Genomic DNA, 17,046 nt, shown 5'->3' with positions numbered 1-17,046 from the left:
CGACAGTGCTTTTTTCATGAATGTGCTTGTTAAATCACCACCCAGTTGGCGAAGTAGGCTGTGATTCGATGATAAATTAACAGGCACTGCATCGTTTATATGCAACGCAGGACAAGCTAGATAAACTAGTAATATCATCAACCATGTGTAGTTAACTAGTGATTATGTTAAGATTAAACGTATCTTATAAAAAACAATCAATGCTAGCCATTCCGATTAATCGGTCGACCTCTAAATCAAACACTCAAACCTGTGCTTGAAAGCTTGCTACTGACTGTGCTTTTCTCTGGGTTATACTATAGGAATGGTCATGTAGTCTGTCTGGGAATGAGCACATTAGCACCCAGCTGTGCTTTGAATTGAACACTGCCTCAAAATTAGACTTATCTGAAGTGATAGCCGCATAGCGAGAAATTGTCACGGCTTAATACAACTGCTCCATGCAGTAAAAACAAAGAAATTAGCCTGTATTAATGTGTGACTTCCACTCTATGGCAGGACCACATGCGGAGAAATTTCAGTCGTACTCTGTAATGAAGCAGGTTATTTAATATTTCGGGGGGAAGGATGGAATGGTAACAAAGGAAAACGGGTTGTTGCAGTCATCAGAAATAGCCTACTTCCTCTGTCATTTGTCACTTGACAGCATGTATGTGTGGGTGGTGGAGAAACCTTGACAGCAGCCTAAAGTGTCTTCGTAGGGGGCCCAGTCTGGGATCGCGCTCCCAATGTCAGTGTCTTATGGAGTGTGTGTGTGGTGTGTTTATGAGAGAGAAAGTGTGTAAAATGCTCTTTCAGACATAATGTGATTTCCACAGTGCAGGAGCCGGTCGTAAGTAGACTCACTGGTGAGATTTCAAACCAGTCATTCTCAATGGGAGGCACGCAAACAGAGAACTGGATCTCAGCCTGTGTCCGAGTCCATCACAATTGCACAGTTACAATAGCCTGGTCCCAGATCTGTTTATACTCTCTAACGCAGTCCTACGGTCATTGCCATGTCAAACAAACAGATCTCGGACCAGGCTACAGATACAAGTCCCAATCTAAAAAGTCTCAGCAATAGCATACATAGCCGAATAGCTGTTACAACAGCTTCCTATTATTGTCGTCACCTCGAGACCACTGATAGGTAAAAGGATCGGATAGCCTTAACACCCTATCACATTCAACCATCCCATTTGTTCTTTCATCAGATCAGTTGTCATGAAGGAGAGAAGGAAACTGTTTGGAGCCCAGCCAAACTGGGACTGGAGATTAAAGTTATGTCATGGAATGGCTGTACTGGTTCCTATGGCCCTTCAACATGACTGAGTAGTATTCACTTAACTGGGGGGAGGGCGAGAGGGAGGAAGGGGGGAAAGAGAGCGAGAGAGGGAGAGCAAGCGAGCAAGAGAGATCGAGGGAGAATGAGAGATGAGAGAAAGAAGGGCAGAGAGAAAGAGAGCAAGCAGGATAAAGAGAGATAGACAGAGAGGGAGACAGACTGGGCAGAGGAGGAGTCATTGGCAGGCTCTCTGGTGTTAGACAATGGAGCGCCTCACACTCTCAGAGCCAGGGACCTTTGGCTCAGCTGGACTGTCTTGGCTAACTTGGCTACGTATAGAAGACAGGAGGACACCCAGCACAGCCATGTCCCCCCTCGTCTTCCATCTCCCTCTCTTTCTCTTTTTTACATTTCTTTATCCTCTATCTCCATCATTCTTTCTCCATCTCTTTCCTCCCCTTTCACCTCCATATTCTTCCACTGTTCCTCAACCCCACCAAAGACTATTGCCTCTCTATCTGACCATCTCTCTCCCCCCCCCCTTACCCTCTCTCTCTGCCTCAGAGGCATTCAGTCCTGCCATCTTGGACCTCCTCCCAGTGAAGCCTGCTGGAGCAGTGCCACAGCCCCCAGAGCCTACAGCCAGGCCAAGCCAGCACAGGAGGAGATAGAGGCACTCAAAAACAACCAGCCAGCCAACCTGCTACTGCCCCACTGATTAAGGCCTACTTACCCAAATAGGAGGGGTTTGGAAATATTTAGGATATTGCTTTGGGATGGCAGTGGTAAATCCACTATGATAATCTGACAAGAGGCGGGTGGGAGAGGGACAGCGGTATGCTAGTTACATACATTAGTGCAGAGAGATTAGTGCTTTTTGAGGTCGGTTCGATTATCACATTTTTAAAAATATTTTTTCCTTTCAATTATTTTTTTAAACATTTAAACATTAAATGCATGTGGGTTGAATGTTGAATGTGGGTTGAATGCTGTAACAATAGAATAAAACAATTAATAAAGTCCCACGATGCAAGTGACTGCCAATTGCATCAGCTGTTCACATTACTTTAATAAAATATTTCTATTGTTGTGTATATTACAACTTTATTATTTCATTCAGTTATCATCTCATCTCTATACAACTGCTACCTATGCAGTCTGACAAAATAATTATTTTAGTTGTTCTTCAAAGTAAATAAGGCATAAGTTTTATGACTGCTGAATACCAACTATCAATCACTTAGATCATGTATTTTCTTCAGTCTCTTCCGTAGCATGTGGTAAAAGAAACAGACAGGACAAGTAGTTGCGCAATGGATTATGGTCATCGTAGTTCATTACAATTTTGTCTGCCCTAAACTATGTAGAACATTGGCCTGTTGGAAACTACAATTCCCATCTTCATCGCACAGTTCGCTCAAGATGTGATTTATCTCTAGAGAAACTGAAACGCAATTGAGCTCACAGAAAAAAACTGAACAAATTGGAATTCAAATAATGGAACTGACATGGTGAAAAATTACCCACAACACTACCATACATGGACTACTATATCTAGAGCCTTACATGATGTGCATGTGCACGTCCCTCCTAACAAACATGCACACACACACAAAATGCTAATGTGCACAACTTTCATGAGTCATAATTGTAAAACCCATACACACACACCCAATACCATGGATCTGAACTAAGTGTGTGTGTGTGTATGCTGCCGTGCTGATCAGCACCCTCACATTACCAACACAGAGACATTGAGAGGTGCAGCCGTGGGCAGGAGGCAATCTGCAGCCTCGTTAGAACCAACCGAACAGAGAAAATGATGCCAATGATGAATATCAACAAAAGTATCTGCGGCCCAAAAGGTACCCGGTCAAAAGTAGTGCACTACATTTGCCATTTTGGGACATAGTCGGGGTAAGTGTTTGATCATCACTTAACACCATTCATTCACCATAGGGGAAGAACTGAAAGGGGAATAGAGTAATAGACTAGTAGTTCTCTCCAAACCACTGAGCATTGTCAAGAGGCAAAACCAATTACTGATGGAAAAGACAGAGTGGCCCAATTCAGAGAGATTGATAATCTATTCCATTGAGGCAGGCTTTGCTGTAATTGTGCTCCTTTCCCTCAGACGGGCAACAGCCAAACAACCAATCATTGATTTTATTTGTCAGAGTCAAACGCTAATTACTGGAATTAGCCGCTCTTGACTAAGTGTACATCCCAAATGGCATCCTATTCTCTTCATAGTGCACTTCTCTTAACTAGAGTCCTATGGGGCCTGGTCAAAAGTAGTGCACTACATAGGGAATAGGGTGCCATTTAGGACACAACCAAACGGTCTTATTTGAAGAAAAAGCCTAAACTTACTTTATAATGTAAAAACAAATACATAACAGCTTTACCCTACTAAACTGTGCTGAAAATTCACTGGGGTCTCAATAGATTCAATGTAAAGCTTTCACCCATCCAATGATAGTAACACAATGATAGACTTCAAAAGGAAGGAAACAATAGGATGTGTACTATGGGGAATGTAAGGTTAGTTATCTAACAATTTACAGAGAGCTGCATTCAATAGACACGTTTTCAGTATGTAATACCGGTAGTTTAATAGTAAATAACTACGCAAAGAACTGGTAAAACCTTCTTCTGAAATGACTGTAAATGACAATACTAGTCCTAGAATTAGAGGTCAACCGATTAATCGGAATGGCCGATTAATTAGGGCCGATTTCAAGTTTTCATAACAATCGGAAATCAGTAATTTTGGGCGCCGATTTTTTTTAAATATATATTTTTAAATACCTTTATTTAACTAGGCAAGTCAGTTAAGAACACATTCGTATTTTCAATTACGGCCTTGGAACGGTGGGTTAACTGCCTTGTTCAGGGGCAGAACGACAGATTTTCACCTTGTCAGCTCAGGGGATCCAATCTTGCAGTTACAGTTAACTAATGCAATAACGACCTGCCTCTCTCTCATTGCACTCCACAAGGAGACTGCCTGTTACGCGAATGCAGTAAACCAAGGTAAGTTGCTAGCTAGCATTAAACTTATCTTATAAAAAACAATCAATCATAATCACTAGTTAACTACACATGGTTGATGATATTACTAGATATTATCTAGCGAGCATACAAGCATCTGACTTGCATCTGACTGAGCATACAAGCATCTGACTGAGCGGTGGCAGGCAGAAGCAGGCGTGTAAACATTCATTCAAACAGCACTTTCTTGCGTTTTGCCAGCAGCTCTTCGTTGTGCGTCAAGCATTGCGCTGTTTATGACTTCAAGCCTATCAACTCCCGAGATGAGGCTGCTGTAACCGAAGTAAAATGGCTAGCTAGTTAGCGCGCACTAACTACAGGGACGGAAGCTATACTGTTACACTGGCAATACTAAAGTGCCTATAAGAACATCCAATAGTTAAAGGTTAATGAAATACAAATGGTATAGAGGGAAATAGTCCTATAATTCCTATAATAACTTCAACCTAAAACTTCTTACCTGGGAATATTGAAGACTCATGTTAAAAGGAACCACCAGCTTTCATATGTTCTCATGTTCTGAGCAAGAAACTGAAACGTTAGCTTTCTTACATAGCACATTCTGCACTTTTACTTTCTTCTCCAACACTTTGTTTTTGCATTATTTAAACCAAATTGAATATGTTTCATTATTTACTTGAGGCTAAATTGATTTTATTGATGTATTATATTAAGTTAAAATAAGTGTTCATTCAGTATTGTTGTAATTGTCATTATTACAAATAAATAAATATATATATTTTTTAAAATCGGCCGATTAATCGGTATCGGCTTTTTTGGTCCTCCAATAATCGGTATCGGCGTTGAAAAATCATAAAATCGGTCGACCTCCCTAGAATAAATAAGAAAAAAAATCCCAAAACCTGCGTGTGTACCCTAGGCCTCGTTCAGTAGGTAAACGTGGCAGAAATGCCATTAAGAGATTTGTATTCTACTTTATTCAACATGTCAGATAGGGCATGTTTGTTCTACATAACCTACATCCATCTGAACGTGTCCACATCTCTTACCGTTGGCAGCGGTGAGGAAGCACTTGTTGACGCCGCGGGCCTTGTTGGTGAGCTCCTCGGTGATGTCCATGTGCGTGTGCACCTCGTCCCTGATCTCCTCCAGCGTGGCGTACAGGTCGGCCTCCCAGTAACCCTTGTCCAGGCAGTCAATCAGCTCAGCCAGCTGCACCTTGGTGCTGTAGTACCAGATGGTCTTGTCCTCCTGCTCGCCGTCCTCCTCACTGGGGTGGAGGAAGTGAGCGAGACACCGGTGGAGGGGGTGGAGAGAAAAAGAGGAGGGGAGAGAGATAAGAGGGAGATGGAGGGGACAGGGAAGGAGAGAATATGGGAGACAGAGAAGGATAGTATAAGGGAGAAAGAGATCAATATCTTTGATTAATTGATGCCACCATCAAATGACGAGCAGTAGAGTGAAGAACATTTAAGCAGACACCTGCCATTGTAAATTGTCCATTGTAAGGACATAGTACTGACAACTATTTAATACATGTGTCTATGGTGCAAGTTTTCCTTAAAAGCCATTCTGCCACGTTACAAACTCTCCAGCACCATACGGGTGTCTAGATATGTGAAAAAGGTGTGTTTCTATGATCTGTGGTTGCAAAGATAAGGTTCTAAATGCTTCTCTAGGTAGGATTAAAAGGAAGAAAAACGGTGATTTTCAAAACCTGAAACGAGTTTCAAGCCATTTTATTGCTCCATGTCACCGTGAATCTCAATGTGTTTGAAAAATCAGTCATCGGGTAGAACGCAGAAAATGCACCTTTTTCACATACACATACACTTATTTTATTGTACCTTTATTTAACTAGGCAAGTCAGTTAAGAACAAATTCTTATTTTCAATGACGGCCTAGGAACAGTGGGTTAACGGCCTGTTCAGGGGCAGAACGACAGATTTGTACCTTGTCAGCTCGGGGATTTGAACTTTGAAGGCACTAACCACTAGGCTACCCTGCCGCCCCATTGCTGGAGACAATGAAAATGAGGTTGAGAAGCGATGGAATTGCACTTTTACGTTTTAACATGGCCTTAGCTGCAATCAAGGAAAACATGATTATTGGGAAATTAAAGTTGTAAGACCTTTGAGCGCTCTAGGCATGCATAACACATAGGCCCACATCAAATATCAACAAATGGACAGCTTTGTGCACAGCAGGGTCTAGGCCTGAGTCTCACTAGCCTTAGGCAGTATTCCAACAATCTAGTCAGCATCCTCTCAGGATGCAACCACCCACTCGAGACACACACACACACACACTCTCTCTCTCTCTCTCTCTCTCTCTCTATGGGGATGGTGAAGATCGATTACACTGCAACCAGTGAAGGCCACTTTCTTGAGTGGGAGCGGCAATGAGACAGTGAAGGCGACCCCCCGAATCCCTCTGTTCAGGTGTGTGTCTGTGCTCGTGTACATGAGTGTGTGACACTCTCCTCTCAGGTTAAAGGAGTCTGCTACCACACCATCTGTGACTTGTGCTTAATAGCTGGCGTATATGCTATCGCTGACTAATATTTGTGTGTTTACATTGTCATTATCCTTCAAACAAGTGAGGCATTGGCCTTTCTGTACCTTACCAGAGAAGCTAAAAAAGTGATGTAAGCCGCTCTGGATAAAAGCGAAGATTGAAGAGTGCCATCTGTCATGTAAAAAAAAGCTCACAGTTTGAACATGATCACGGGTCAATTGCTTGCACTTCTGCTTCAATTTTGATTCTGGGTTAACAGTGTTTCGTGCGTGGATAACCTCAGTCCCTGATTGAAATTGACACTGTACACATGAATAAATAAGTAATGATCACTTATAATAATATATTACTGATTGTTTGGCGCTTCTGTCGGGGCTGGCTAGCTAGCCAGTGTGGGGTAGCTTTAGCAACAGGGTGGAACAGCAAGAGTTAGCTGTTTATATGTTAGCATAGCGATTGCTGCATTGGCCGAAAGCCTGTTAGCTAGTTGTGAACACTCCTATGTAGATGGCTGCACTCTTGCGGATGTCTCTCGGCTCACCCTCACTCACCCTTGAATCAGCTAGCTAGCATAATAAGCTGTCAGCTGGTCGACATGGCTTCTTCTCAGAGCTGTGCAGTTTTAGCTTGCTTGTATAGCTACAGTGCCGTGCGAAAGTATTCGGACACATTTCAGGCTTCAAACATAAAGATATAAAACTGTATTTTTTTGTAAAGAATCAACAACAAGTGGGACACAATCATGAAGTGGAACGACATTTATTGGATATTTCAAACTTTTTTAACAAATCAAAAACTGAAAAATTGGGTGTGCAAAATTATTCAGCCCCTTTACTTTCAGTGCAGCAAACTCTCTCCAGAAGTTCAGTGAGGATCTCTGAATGATCCAATGTTGACCTAAATGACTAATGATGATAAATACAATCCACCTGTGTGTAATCAAGTCTCCGTATAAATGCACCTGCACTGTGATAGTCTCAGAGGTCCGTTAAAAGCGCAGAGAGCATCATGAAGAACAAGGAACACACCAGGCAGGTCCGAGATACTGTTGTGAAGAAGTTTAAAGCCGGATTTGGATACAAAAATATTTCCCAAGCTTTAAACATCCCAAGGAGCACTGTGCAAGCGATACTATTGAAATGGAAGGAGTATCAGACCACTGCAAATCTACCAAGACCTGGCCGTCCCTCTAAACTTTCAGCTCATACAAGGAGAAGACTGATCAGAGATGCAGCCAAGAGGCCCATGATCACTCTGGATGAACTGCAGAGATCTACAGCTGAGGTGGGAGACTCTGTCCATAGGACAACAATCAGACGTATATTGCACAAATCTGGCCTTTATGGAAGAGTGGCAAGAAGAAAGCCATTTCTTAAAGATATCCATAAAAAGTGTTGTTTAAAGTTTGCCACAAGCCACCTGGGAGACACACCAAACATGTGGAAGAAGGTGCTCTGGTCAGATGAAACCAAAATTGAACTTTTTGGCAACAATGCAAAACGTTATGTTTGGCGTAAAAGCAACACAGCTGAACACACCATCCCCACTGTCAAACATGGTGGTGGCAGCATCATGGTTTGGGCCTGCTTTTCTTCAGCAGGGACAGGGAAGATGGTTCAAATTGATGGGAAGATGGATAGAGCCAAATACAGGACCATTCTGGAAGAAAACCTGATGGAGTCTGCAAAAGACCTGAGACTGGGACGGAGATTTGTCTTCCAACAAGACAATGATCCAAAACATAAAGCAAAATCTACAATGGAATGGTTCAAAAATAAACATATCCAGGTGTTAGAATGGCCAAGTCAAAGTCCAGACCTGAATCCAATCGAGAATCTGTGGAAAGAACTGAAAACTGAAAACTGCTGTTCTCCATCCAACCTCACTGAGCTCGAGCTGTTTTGCAAGGAGGAATGGGAAAAAATGTCAGTCTCTCGATATGCAAAACTGATAGAGACATACCCCAAGCGACTTACAGCTGTAATCGCAGCAAAAGGTGGCGCTACAAAGTATTAACTTAAGGGGGCTGAATAATTTTGCACGCCCAATTTTTCAGTTTTTGATTTGTTAAAAAAGTTTGAAACATCCAATAAATGGTGTTCCACTTCATGATTGTGTCCCACTTGTTGTTGATTCATCACAAAAAAATACAGTTTTATATCTTTATGTTTGAAGCCTGAAATGTGGCAAAAGGTCGCAAAGTTCAAGGGGGCCGAATACTTTCGCAAGGCACTGTAAATGAAATGTAAAAGCTAGCTTTTAGCCAACGTATAAACAACTCTTTCACCTAGCTTGCTAGCTAGCAAGTTGGATAACAAATGCTTATTTCATTAATGCGATGTTAGCTAAGATAATAGAATGATCCTAGCTAGCTAGCCACCTACATTTGTCAGTGGGAGATTTATTTGCTAAAATGGAGACACCTTTGAGTCAGCTAAAGATCATCTTTGCATCTACCAACTGGCAGTTAATTTACTACATGTCAACATATTTTGTGGACTAGTCCTAGCATGTACTTTCTGGTTATGTCAGATCAATGTGCATTATATCATTGTCCACTGGATTAAAAACCCAAGACATATCAAAGACCAGGCAAGAAAGTTCCGTCCCCCATAGCCCTAACCCCTCGATGTTTGCAGACCTGTATGGTCTGGGAAGGTAGGCTATAAGCAGTGCAATGATGGATCTCACACCTTACAGATCTGCAGAAACAAATGGTTAGGGCCAAGGGGAGGGTTAGGGAGTGGTTTGAGACTTGACTTTCCCAATCACACAGAGTTATTAGATGCTAGCCCACCAACTCAAAGCTCAACATTGACAAGAGAAGCTGCTCTTCCTCCCTGGCAAAGCCTGCCTGCTCCAATACCTCTGTCACAGTTAACAACTCCATTATGGCCCCTTACCAGACTGTATAAAACTCCTTCACACTCTCCACTGGCTCCTATTAGCAGTGTGCATCAAATTCAAATCCCTGTTGCATGCCTATAGGGTAGCAAGGCGAATCGATCCTGGTCCAATCTTTGTCAGCACTGCCAAATGTATTAGTCTTCATATTGCCATTATACATGTACATGTTGCACGTCTTCTCTCCAAAAATGTTTTTATCCTGTAGCTGACCTAAGAGCACTGTTGGAGATGTGACAGGCTGAGATACCCAGAAGGTAAACACAAACATGTGTAATTTGTAAATAATGTTAAGATCAGTGTTTCTTAACCCTGTTCCTGGGGGCCCAAAGGGGTGCACATTTTTGTTTTTGCCTTAGCACTACACATCTGATTGAAATCACCAAAGCTTGATGAGTTGATCATTTGACTCAGCTGTGTAGTGCAAGGCCAAAAACAAAAATGTCCCCAGGACCAGGTAAAGGGTCAACCATAGTAGTACGTCACCCCTGGAGCAGATTAGGGTTAAGTGCCTTGCTCAAAGGGCACAGACAGATTTTTCACCTTGTCGGCTCGGGTATTCAAACCAGGGACCCTTCAGTTAGTGGCCCAACCCCCTAACTGCTAGGCTACCTAAGAAACACTGGGTTAGACAAAAGTGTAAAATATATGCCCCACATTCTTCCTCCAAAGGACCTTTCTATAGAAAGACCGAGGTAGCCATTATCAGTTGCCTTCAACACTCATCCTTTCCTTTTAAAAAGGAGTTTGGACACTATACTCAGTTTAGTATCGCGGTCTTCATTTCACATTGTGATGACAACGGTTTTCATGTTCCTCCTAGTGTCAGGACAGCAAACGGTTAACACAACAGCATCCCTTCAAAGACTGAGGTGTTTTAGGCAGGGATAGACCAGGCCCAATCCTGCACAACAGCCCCAGGTGAGACAACAGCCCTAGCCCATCATCCCCCCAACCTAACCCATAACCCTGTGTTTCCCAATCCGTTCCTCCAAGGCCCCTAGCAATTTTTTGTCCTATCACACCTGATCCAACTAATCAATTGCTTGAAAAGGGATGTCCAGGGGGATATAACATTACAGAACACTCAGATATAAATATATTGTCTAGAACAGACACAATTATCTGCCAGGTAGAATAGGAAGTTGAAATAACTATTTATTCCACTGAACAAAGATATAAACACAACATGCAACAATTTCAAAGATTTTACTGCGTTACATAAGGAAATCAGTGAATTGAAAGGCCTTATTGATTGTAGGGCAGATATAACTGTCAAAGGGATTCCTCTCGGGCAGTTGAAAGGCCCTAATCTATAGATTTCACATGACTGGGAATACAGATATGCATCTGTTGGTCACAAATACCTTCAAAAAAAAAGGTAGAGGTGTGGATCAGAAAGCCAGTCAGTATCTGGTGTGATCATCACTCCTCTTCATATTGGTGGGAAGTGGAACACAATGACGTACATGTAGATCCAGAGTATCCAAAATATGTCTGATGAGTATACAGGCTGGGACATTTTCAGCTTCCAGGAATTGTGTACAGATCCTTGCGACATGAGGCCGTGCATTATCATGCTGAAACATACAAACTGTCTGCCATTTGCCCTGCACTGCCAGGCCCACCCATGGTTGCGCCCCTGCCCAATCATGCGAAATCAATAGATTAGGGCCTAATGACCTTATTTAAAATGACTGTTGTTGTCTACTTACACCACGACGCGGCGGTCCAGGAACCAGTACTTGCGGCGGTGGCGGTCATAGCCGATTGGCAGCTGGCGGATGTATGGTCGGCTCTTCTGCGCCTCCGTCACACAGTCCACCACGCCAGGCACCTTGTGTGCCACGCATACCTCGCACTGCCACTCGTCCTCGGGTACCTCCACCAGCGGCGGCTTCACGCACTCTAGGTGGTAGACGGCAGAGCACGTCTCACAGCAGAGGAGGTCCCCCAGCCGGTGGCACACCCTGCAGTGGTCGTCGTACGCCACCACCCCCTCCGACATCAATTCTTCTCTAGCCAAGTTGGTGGCCAGGAACTGGTCCACAAGGAATTGAAGGACCTTAATTTTGCTCTCGAGAGGCTCGTAGGGGTACTCCTCGCCCTCCAGTAAAGGGAGCACCTGCCGGTACTCTGGGTCACTCTCGCAGTAGGCGCGCACCATCTCGGGCCAGGTCATGCCGTCGATGAAGTAGAGTGTGGAGTTGACGCTGTCCTTGAGGTCGGCAGGACCGAACGTGGTGTTGGACGTGTCCTCCTCGCGCAGGATGGCCTTGAGCAGGGCGGTGTGGGTCTCCGCCAGCAGGGTGCACTGCTCCTGGCCTGCCAGCGCCGCACAAAAGTCCTCGAAGCGGAACGGCGAGAGGCGCAGGACCGAGCCGAAGTTGCGCAGCACCTCATAGACGGCCGAGATGTTGAGGAGCTGATTGGCCGGCACCAGCAAGTCCTCTGAGGACTTGGGCAGCTCCAAGGAGGGCACCTCCTTGGCCTCGAAGATGGGCGAGCGGGGCTGGTGTGGGTGTCTGCCCCTCCGGCCTGAGACAGAGAGGGATGAAGAGAGAGAGAGGGCTATAAATGATGTAAATAATTAAAATCAATCAAGAGACATAAAATGGGGTCAGGAAAAAAAGTCCCTTTAATACTGAGTGCTGGACTCTGAGAAACACAACAAAAACAGGTGAAGAAACAAAGACAAAACTAGATACATAGTGAATGAGCCAAAGCAGGCAGCGCAATTTGCATCAACCATAACAGCTGTCGATGTTTCTATCAAACAGGCAGGGCTTCTTATTCAACACATTTGAGTGTGTAACTATTTTGTTACCGTTTCTGGATAACAGCTCTGTGAATGTATGCATTACTTTCGCTGTATCAACTTTTAAGCACAGCGTATTGGTTATAACCAACTTGAATTTTTTACCCTTCCATAAATCCACGGCGTATATAAAGTCTGAATCTCTTCTATAAACAGAATTTCTCCCTTTGGAAAGAGAACTTTTGATTTACTCAGTACATAAAAAAATACATTTAAAAAAAGTCTTAAAAATTTAAATAAGCCGACCTAGCACCTGGTACTTGAGTATTCACTGTGCAGTGGAGAATTTGGCCTTCCTTCACTCACTCTACCCTGGGCCAGAGTATGGGTGCTGATCTAGGGTCAGCTCCCCTTGTCCATGTAATCTTATTCATTATGATCGAAAAGGCTTTACTGATCCTAGATCAGCACCTTTTATGAATATGGACCCTGATCAAGTTCAGAATCTGAAACATAAAGCCAGGGATCCACACCCTCTGATATCAGCTAGAGTAGGTAGGTATTTATTTTATTTTACCTTTATTTAACCAGGTAGGCAAGTTGAGAACAAGTTCTCATTTACAATTGCGACCTGGCTAGGTATAACAACTGACATACTATAGTTCTAAATTAGATTTCAAACATTAGACATTAAGAGAAGGCATAGATGAGGTGACATTAAAAATGACCAACAAGCACCTCTCCCCTGAGCGTGTGCCCACGGTGAGGGCGGTGTACAAAAACTTCTGCCTTCATTCCTCCCGCCCTATGCACAGAGTCTCTGTGTATGTGTAAGCATGTATTTGTGACTCAGTGTGATAAAATGAGTGTGTATGTGATTATAGGTCATATGAATGGCACATAAACCACTCCTTGAACAATTCAGCCATATTCACATGTTAATCGGGCCTGTTTGGGGTAGGAGGTTATTTGCATAGTCAGTCACTGGGGTGCAATGGAGAGATATAATTATGATTCAAGAAATACCATGTTGTCTAGGCTGTAAACATCTGTGCTTATGAGATGTGGGGCAAGGTATGAAACACATTCACAGCCATTTTAGGACACATAACATATGAATAAATCTGTAATTTCATGGAAATATTATTCTGCATTGCATTATGAATCAGCAGATCCATTCCAGGTCTACAGGAACATGTGGAATTATGATAATTTAAGATTTTACTGAACACCAAAAGATATCAGAAAATGTACAATAATGTATACTAATCTTATGCATAATCCTGAAAAATACAAAATGGTTCCTTAATATTGCATAAATGTCTTGAAAATTGACTACATGAAGTCCAAAGTACATGAATGACATCAATGTCACTTTCACTCACGTTTTGACATTATACAAGATCAAAACCATTGACTTTACAGTTCAACAATTATTGTTCAAAGAAGGTTACCTTTGCTCTTGTTCGTTTACATTGACAGATTGGCTTTGCTATGGTTACCGCACAATTTAGTACGTGATATTATAATGAGTTCAAGCTGCAACAGGTGAAATTAGAGCGCCTCTTTTCAAAACAAAGGGCCGCGCGATGATGTCCTGTCAAGCTGATTTGACCACAATCTCACGAAATCTATCGCAACACTTGATTTTCTGAAGGAAAAAAATGCTTAAACTAAGGGAGGAGGAGGAGGAGGATAAATTACAACTAGTTGATGAAACTGACCCTTTATTGTTTACATCTACTACAGGAACTGTATAACAGTATATTCATGCCATGCAAGGCGACAAAGTATCAAAAACGCACGCGCAGTTCTAAAACAAAAAAGGTATAAATCTTATCGTGATATTTTGTAGCCAGATAGTGCAGCATGGCAAGCTTGTTGACGATAATTGCTAAATGAATGAATGGAAAGTAGCTAAATGTTTATCTAGAACTAACGCCTAATATGTTGCATGCAAAATGGTGCAATTATGCAAATGAACAATTCTACATTACAATAATCCCCATCGTCAAATTCGTGTTCATTTTTGCCAATAGTTGCTGATTTTTTTATAACAGAAAACATGCGAGGTGACAGTATTGTTCACTGTGCGCGAACTAGCAAACGATCACCAGAGCTCCTAAACAAAGGCCTGTTTATGAGTGCAATCTCCATTTTGAACAATGCAGCTTACTTCCCAAATGTGCTAAATAAAACTGTAACACTTTGGCGTGCATTTGAAAAATGCTTCTAAATTGCATTTGCAAGCAAACGTACCTGGAGTGCTGCCGTGCGTGCTATCATGGCTCCGAAAGCTGCTATCTGTACAGTAGCTAGCATCATCCTCATCTGGTAATTCTTCCAGAAAATCGGACTCATTGTCCACGGCCTCCTCTTCGTAGTCTGAGGAAGGATTCTCGTGTAAAAGTTCGTCTTCCTCCGACCTCAAACTAATATTATCCTCTTCCTCGTCGCTGTTGTCATCGTAGACCACCTTGCACAGTGGCCGTCTCCCCCTGCTGCCGCGACCACCTCTCGAACCCCTGCCTCTTCCTCTGCCCCGCGATGTCGTCGCTGCTCCAACTTTCCTCCGGCCCCTGGACGAATGATAGTTTTCTCTCCGATTAATTTCTGTATCGCCGGTATCCACCACCGAACCCCGTCCGCGGCCACGTCCTCGGCCCCTTCCCCTACCACGGTTACCTCTCCCTCTCCCTCTTGAACCGCGAACTGGCCCAGGGGAAACCTCCTGCATCTCCGCTGCCTGTTTAGGCGGCCTTCCTCTTCTCCCTCGCATTGTAGCAGATGTATTATTTTTAATTTCAATTTTAGCGCGCGACTAGTCCACACAAACCCGAGAAACCGGGCAACCTCGGAAACCCTAACCAACGTTGCGATAGTCACAATTAGCCCCACCAAGCCCCGGGCTCAATTTTTAGTAGAATGTTCAAATAGAATGGCCGGCGTCCCGCTTTAGGTCGCCTGCAGTCGCCATTTTTCTTCGGATATCTCCCTCCACTGAAAACAGACAGCAGGCCCTGTATGGAGGTCACGTGACCACTATTCTACAGTAGACGCATTTAGTTCATAAAATGTGTTATCCATGCAAACGTGATGCCCCCACGATTGTTTATTTACGTTCACTTGTCATGCCAATTCACATAAATCAAGAAAATATCGATTTATTACAATGTAACAGCGTTGTCAATTTGCAGCTGACGTCGTCATTCTAGCCAGAATGTAAGCAAGCAATACGTAGTCGGCCACAGGAAAGATCAGAATCATGAAACCAAGTTGTTGTTTCAGAGTTAGAGCAAATATTATCACATATTAGGCAGGAGTTCACTATATGTCAACATTTAAATAATGTAGCTATTGGTAGTTGATTTGTTGTTATCAAAGAGACCCCGTTTGTAATTTTGATGCAGTTATTCGATTAACTTATTTTAATGGCAAAAAATACTCATATTGTGTATTGCATTGGAAAATTGTATGCATTTATACGTTCAAACATGGTGTTTACTTATTGATGCACACAGTGGATATTATGAAGAGGTCATTCAACATTCTCGATCAGAACGTATAACATCAGAACAGTTCCATCACCATGGAATGAATGATGGTGACAAAACCTACCAATGCAGCAGTTGTGGTGCAACACTGTTTCTTTTTTTTCTCTTTGTTGCTACAATGTTTCCTAAATCCCTCTCTTATGATAGGGCCTAGCTACATGATGTTTAATTACAGTCTGTGGTTTATGTTCTCAAATGTAGCCTATTTAGACAAGGCCTACTATGTCTAGTATACTGGTTGATTGATGCCTGCTCTCTGTAGTATGTCTATGCCAAGGCTTTTCTCTTTAAAGCAAGCACATTGCTTTATTAAGTCTAGCAGGCATAAGTCTAATTATTTCGATGTTATAGCTACATTCTCAATAGAAGCAACCAGCATAGTGAATGGTAGTTTAAGAAATAGCTAATAGTCTTTAAAATGATAAATAGCAGCAGGTTTCATTGGACATAGGTTAAATTAGGAATAATTTCAACTGTAAGTATCAAGTTGTCGTGGCCGAGTGGTTAAGGCGATGGACTAGAAATCCATTGGGATCTTCCCGCGCAGGTTCGAATCCTGCCGACAACGGTATCTTTTGACGATGTATGTAATAAGAAAGAGTTCATGTGAATTTTCACTTTAAAGGGTAGTCCTTGTAATCCCAAAATCATTCAACTATACATTTGAATGTAGTTAATGTCTTGATATTACCTACAGTCTTCATGCAAAAGGTGGTACAACACAATGGAAAAGGGCACCTCCAAGTGTTAAAAAATAAATACTTCATTTTCTGGTTGCATGTTCCATGTAGCCTTTAGCGGTATTGCAAAAAATATTGATGTAGATATCTAAATTACATACACTACATGACCAAAAGTATGTGGACAGCTTCTCGTCGAACATCTCATTCCAAAATCATGAGCATTAATATGGATTAATATGGACCTTTGCTGCTATAACAGCCTCCACTCACCGAGGTAAAAACAGTTTCAGGTTGGATATTCCCCTGTAGTTTTCCTTACGTCCACCAACAGCAGTTAGGGACCGTTAA

The 17,046-nt window shown here is 42.7% G+C and overlaps 1 protein-coding gene and 1 non-coding gene across 6 annotated transcripts in view; one reads left to right on the top strand and one right to left on the bottom strand.

The window, feature by feature from the left end:
• Nucleotides 1-15,480, bottom strand: part of LOC110493161 (nucleosome-remodeling factor subunit BPTF) — a 53,043-nt gene extending 37,563 nt beyond the window's left edge. For all 5 annotated transcript variants that reach the window (XM_036949709.1, XM_036949710.1, XM_036949711.1 and 2 more), the window contains exons 1-3: nucleotides 14,721-15,480; nucleotides 11,419-12,241; nucleotides 5,332-5,552 (exon numbers count right to left, since the gene is read on the bottom strand). In XM_036949709.1, coding sequence (XP_036805604.1) covers nucleotides 5,332-5,552; nucleotides 11,419-12,241; nucleotides 14,721-15,240 — 1,564 coding nt within the window. In that variant the 5' untranslated portion in view covers nucleotides 15,241-15,480. The remainder of the gene's footprint in view (nucleotides 1-5,331; nucleotides 5,553-11,418; nucleotides 12,242-14,720) is intronic.
• Nucleotides 15,481-16,501: 1,021 nt separating this feature from the next.
• On the top strand, nucleotides 16,502-16,583 carry trnas-aga. Its single transcript has one exon. It is a non-coding gene; the product is annotated as a tRNA-Ser (tRNA).
• Nucleotides 16,584-17,046: the final 463 nt, after the last annotated feature.

This window comes from Oncorhynchus mykiss, chromosome 17 (genome assembly GCF_013265735.2).
Source record: "Oncorhynchus mykiss isolate Arlee chromosome 17, USDA_OmykA_1.1, whole genome shotgun sequence".
In the NCBI taxonomy this organism is placed as follows: Eukaryota; Metazoa; Chordata; class Actinopteri; order Salmoniformes; family Salmonidae; genus Oncorhynchus; species Oncorhynchus mykiss.
Note: the sequence above shows the minus strand (reverse complement) of the source record. Positions and strands in the feature narration are given on the sequence as shown.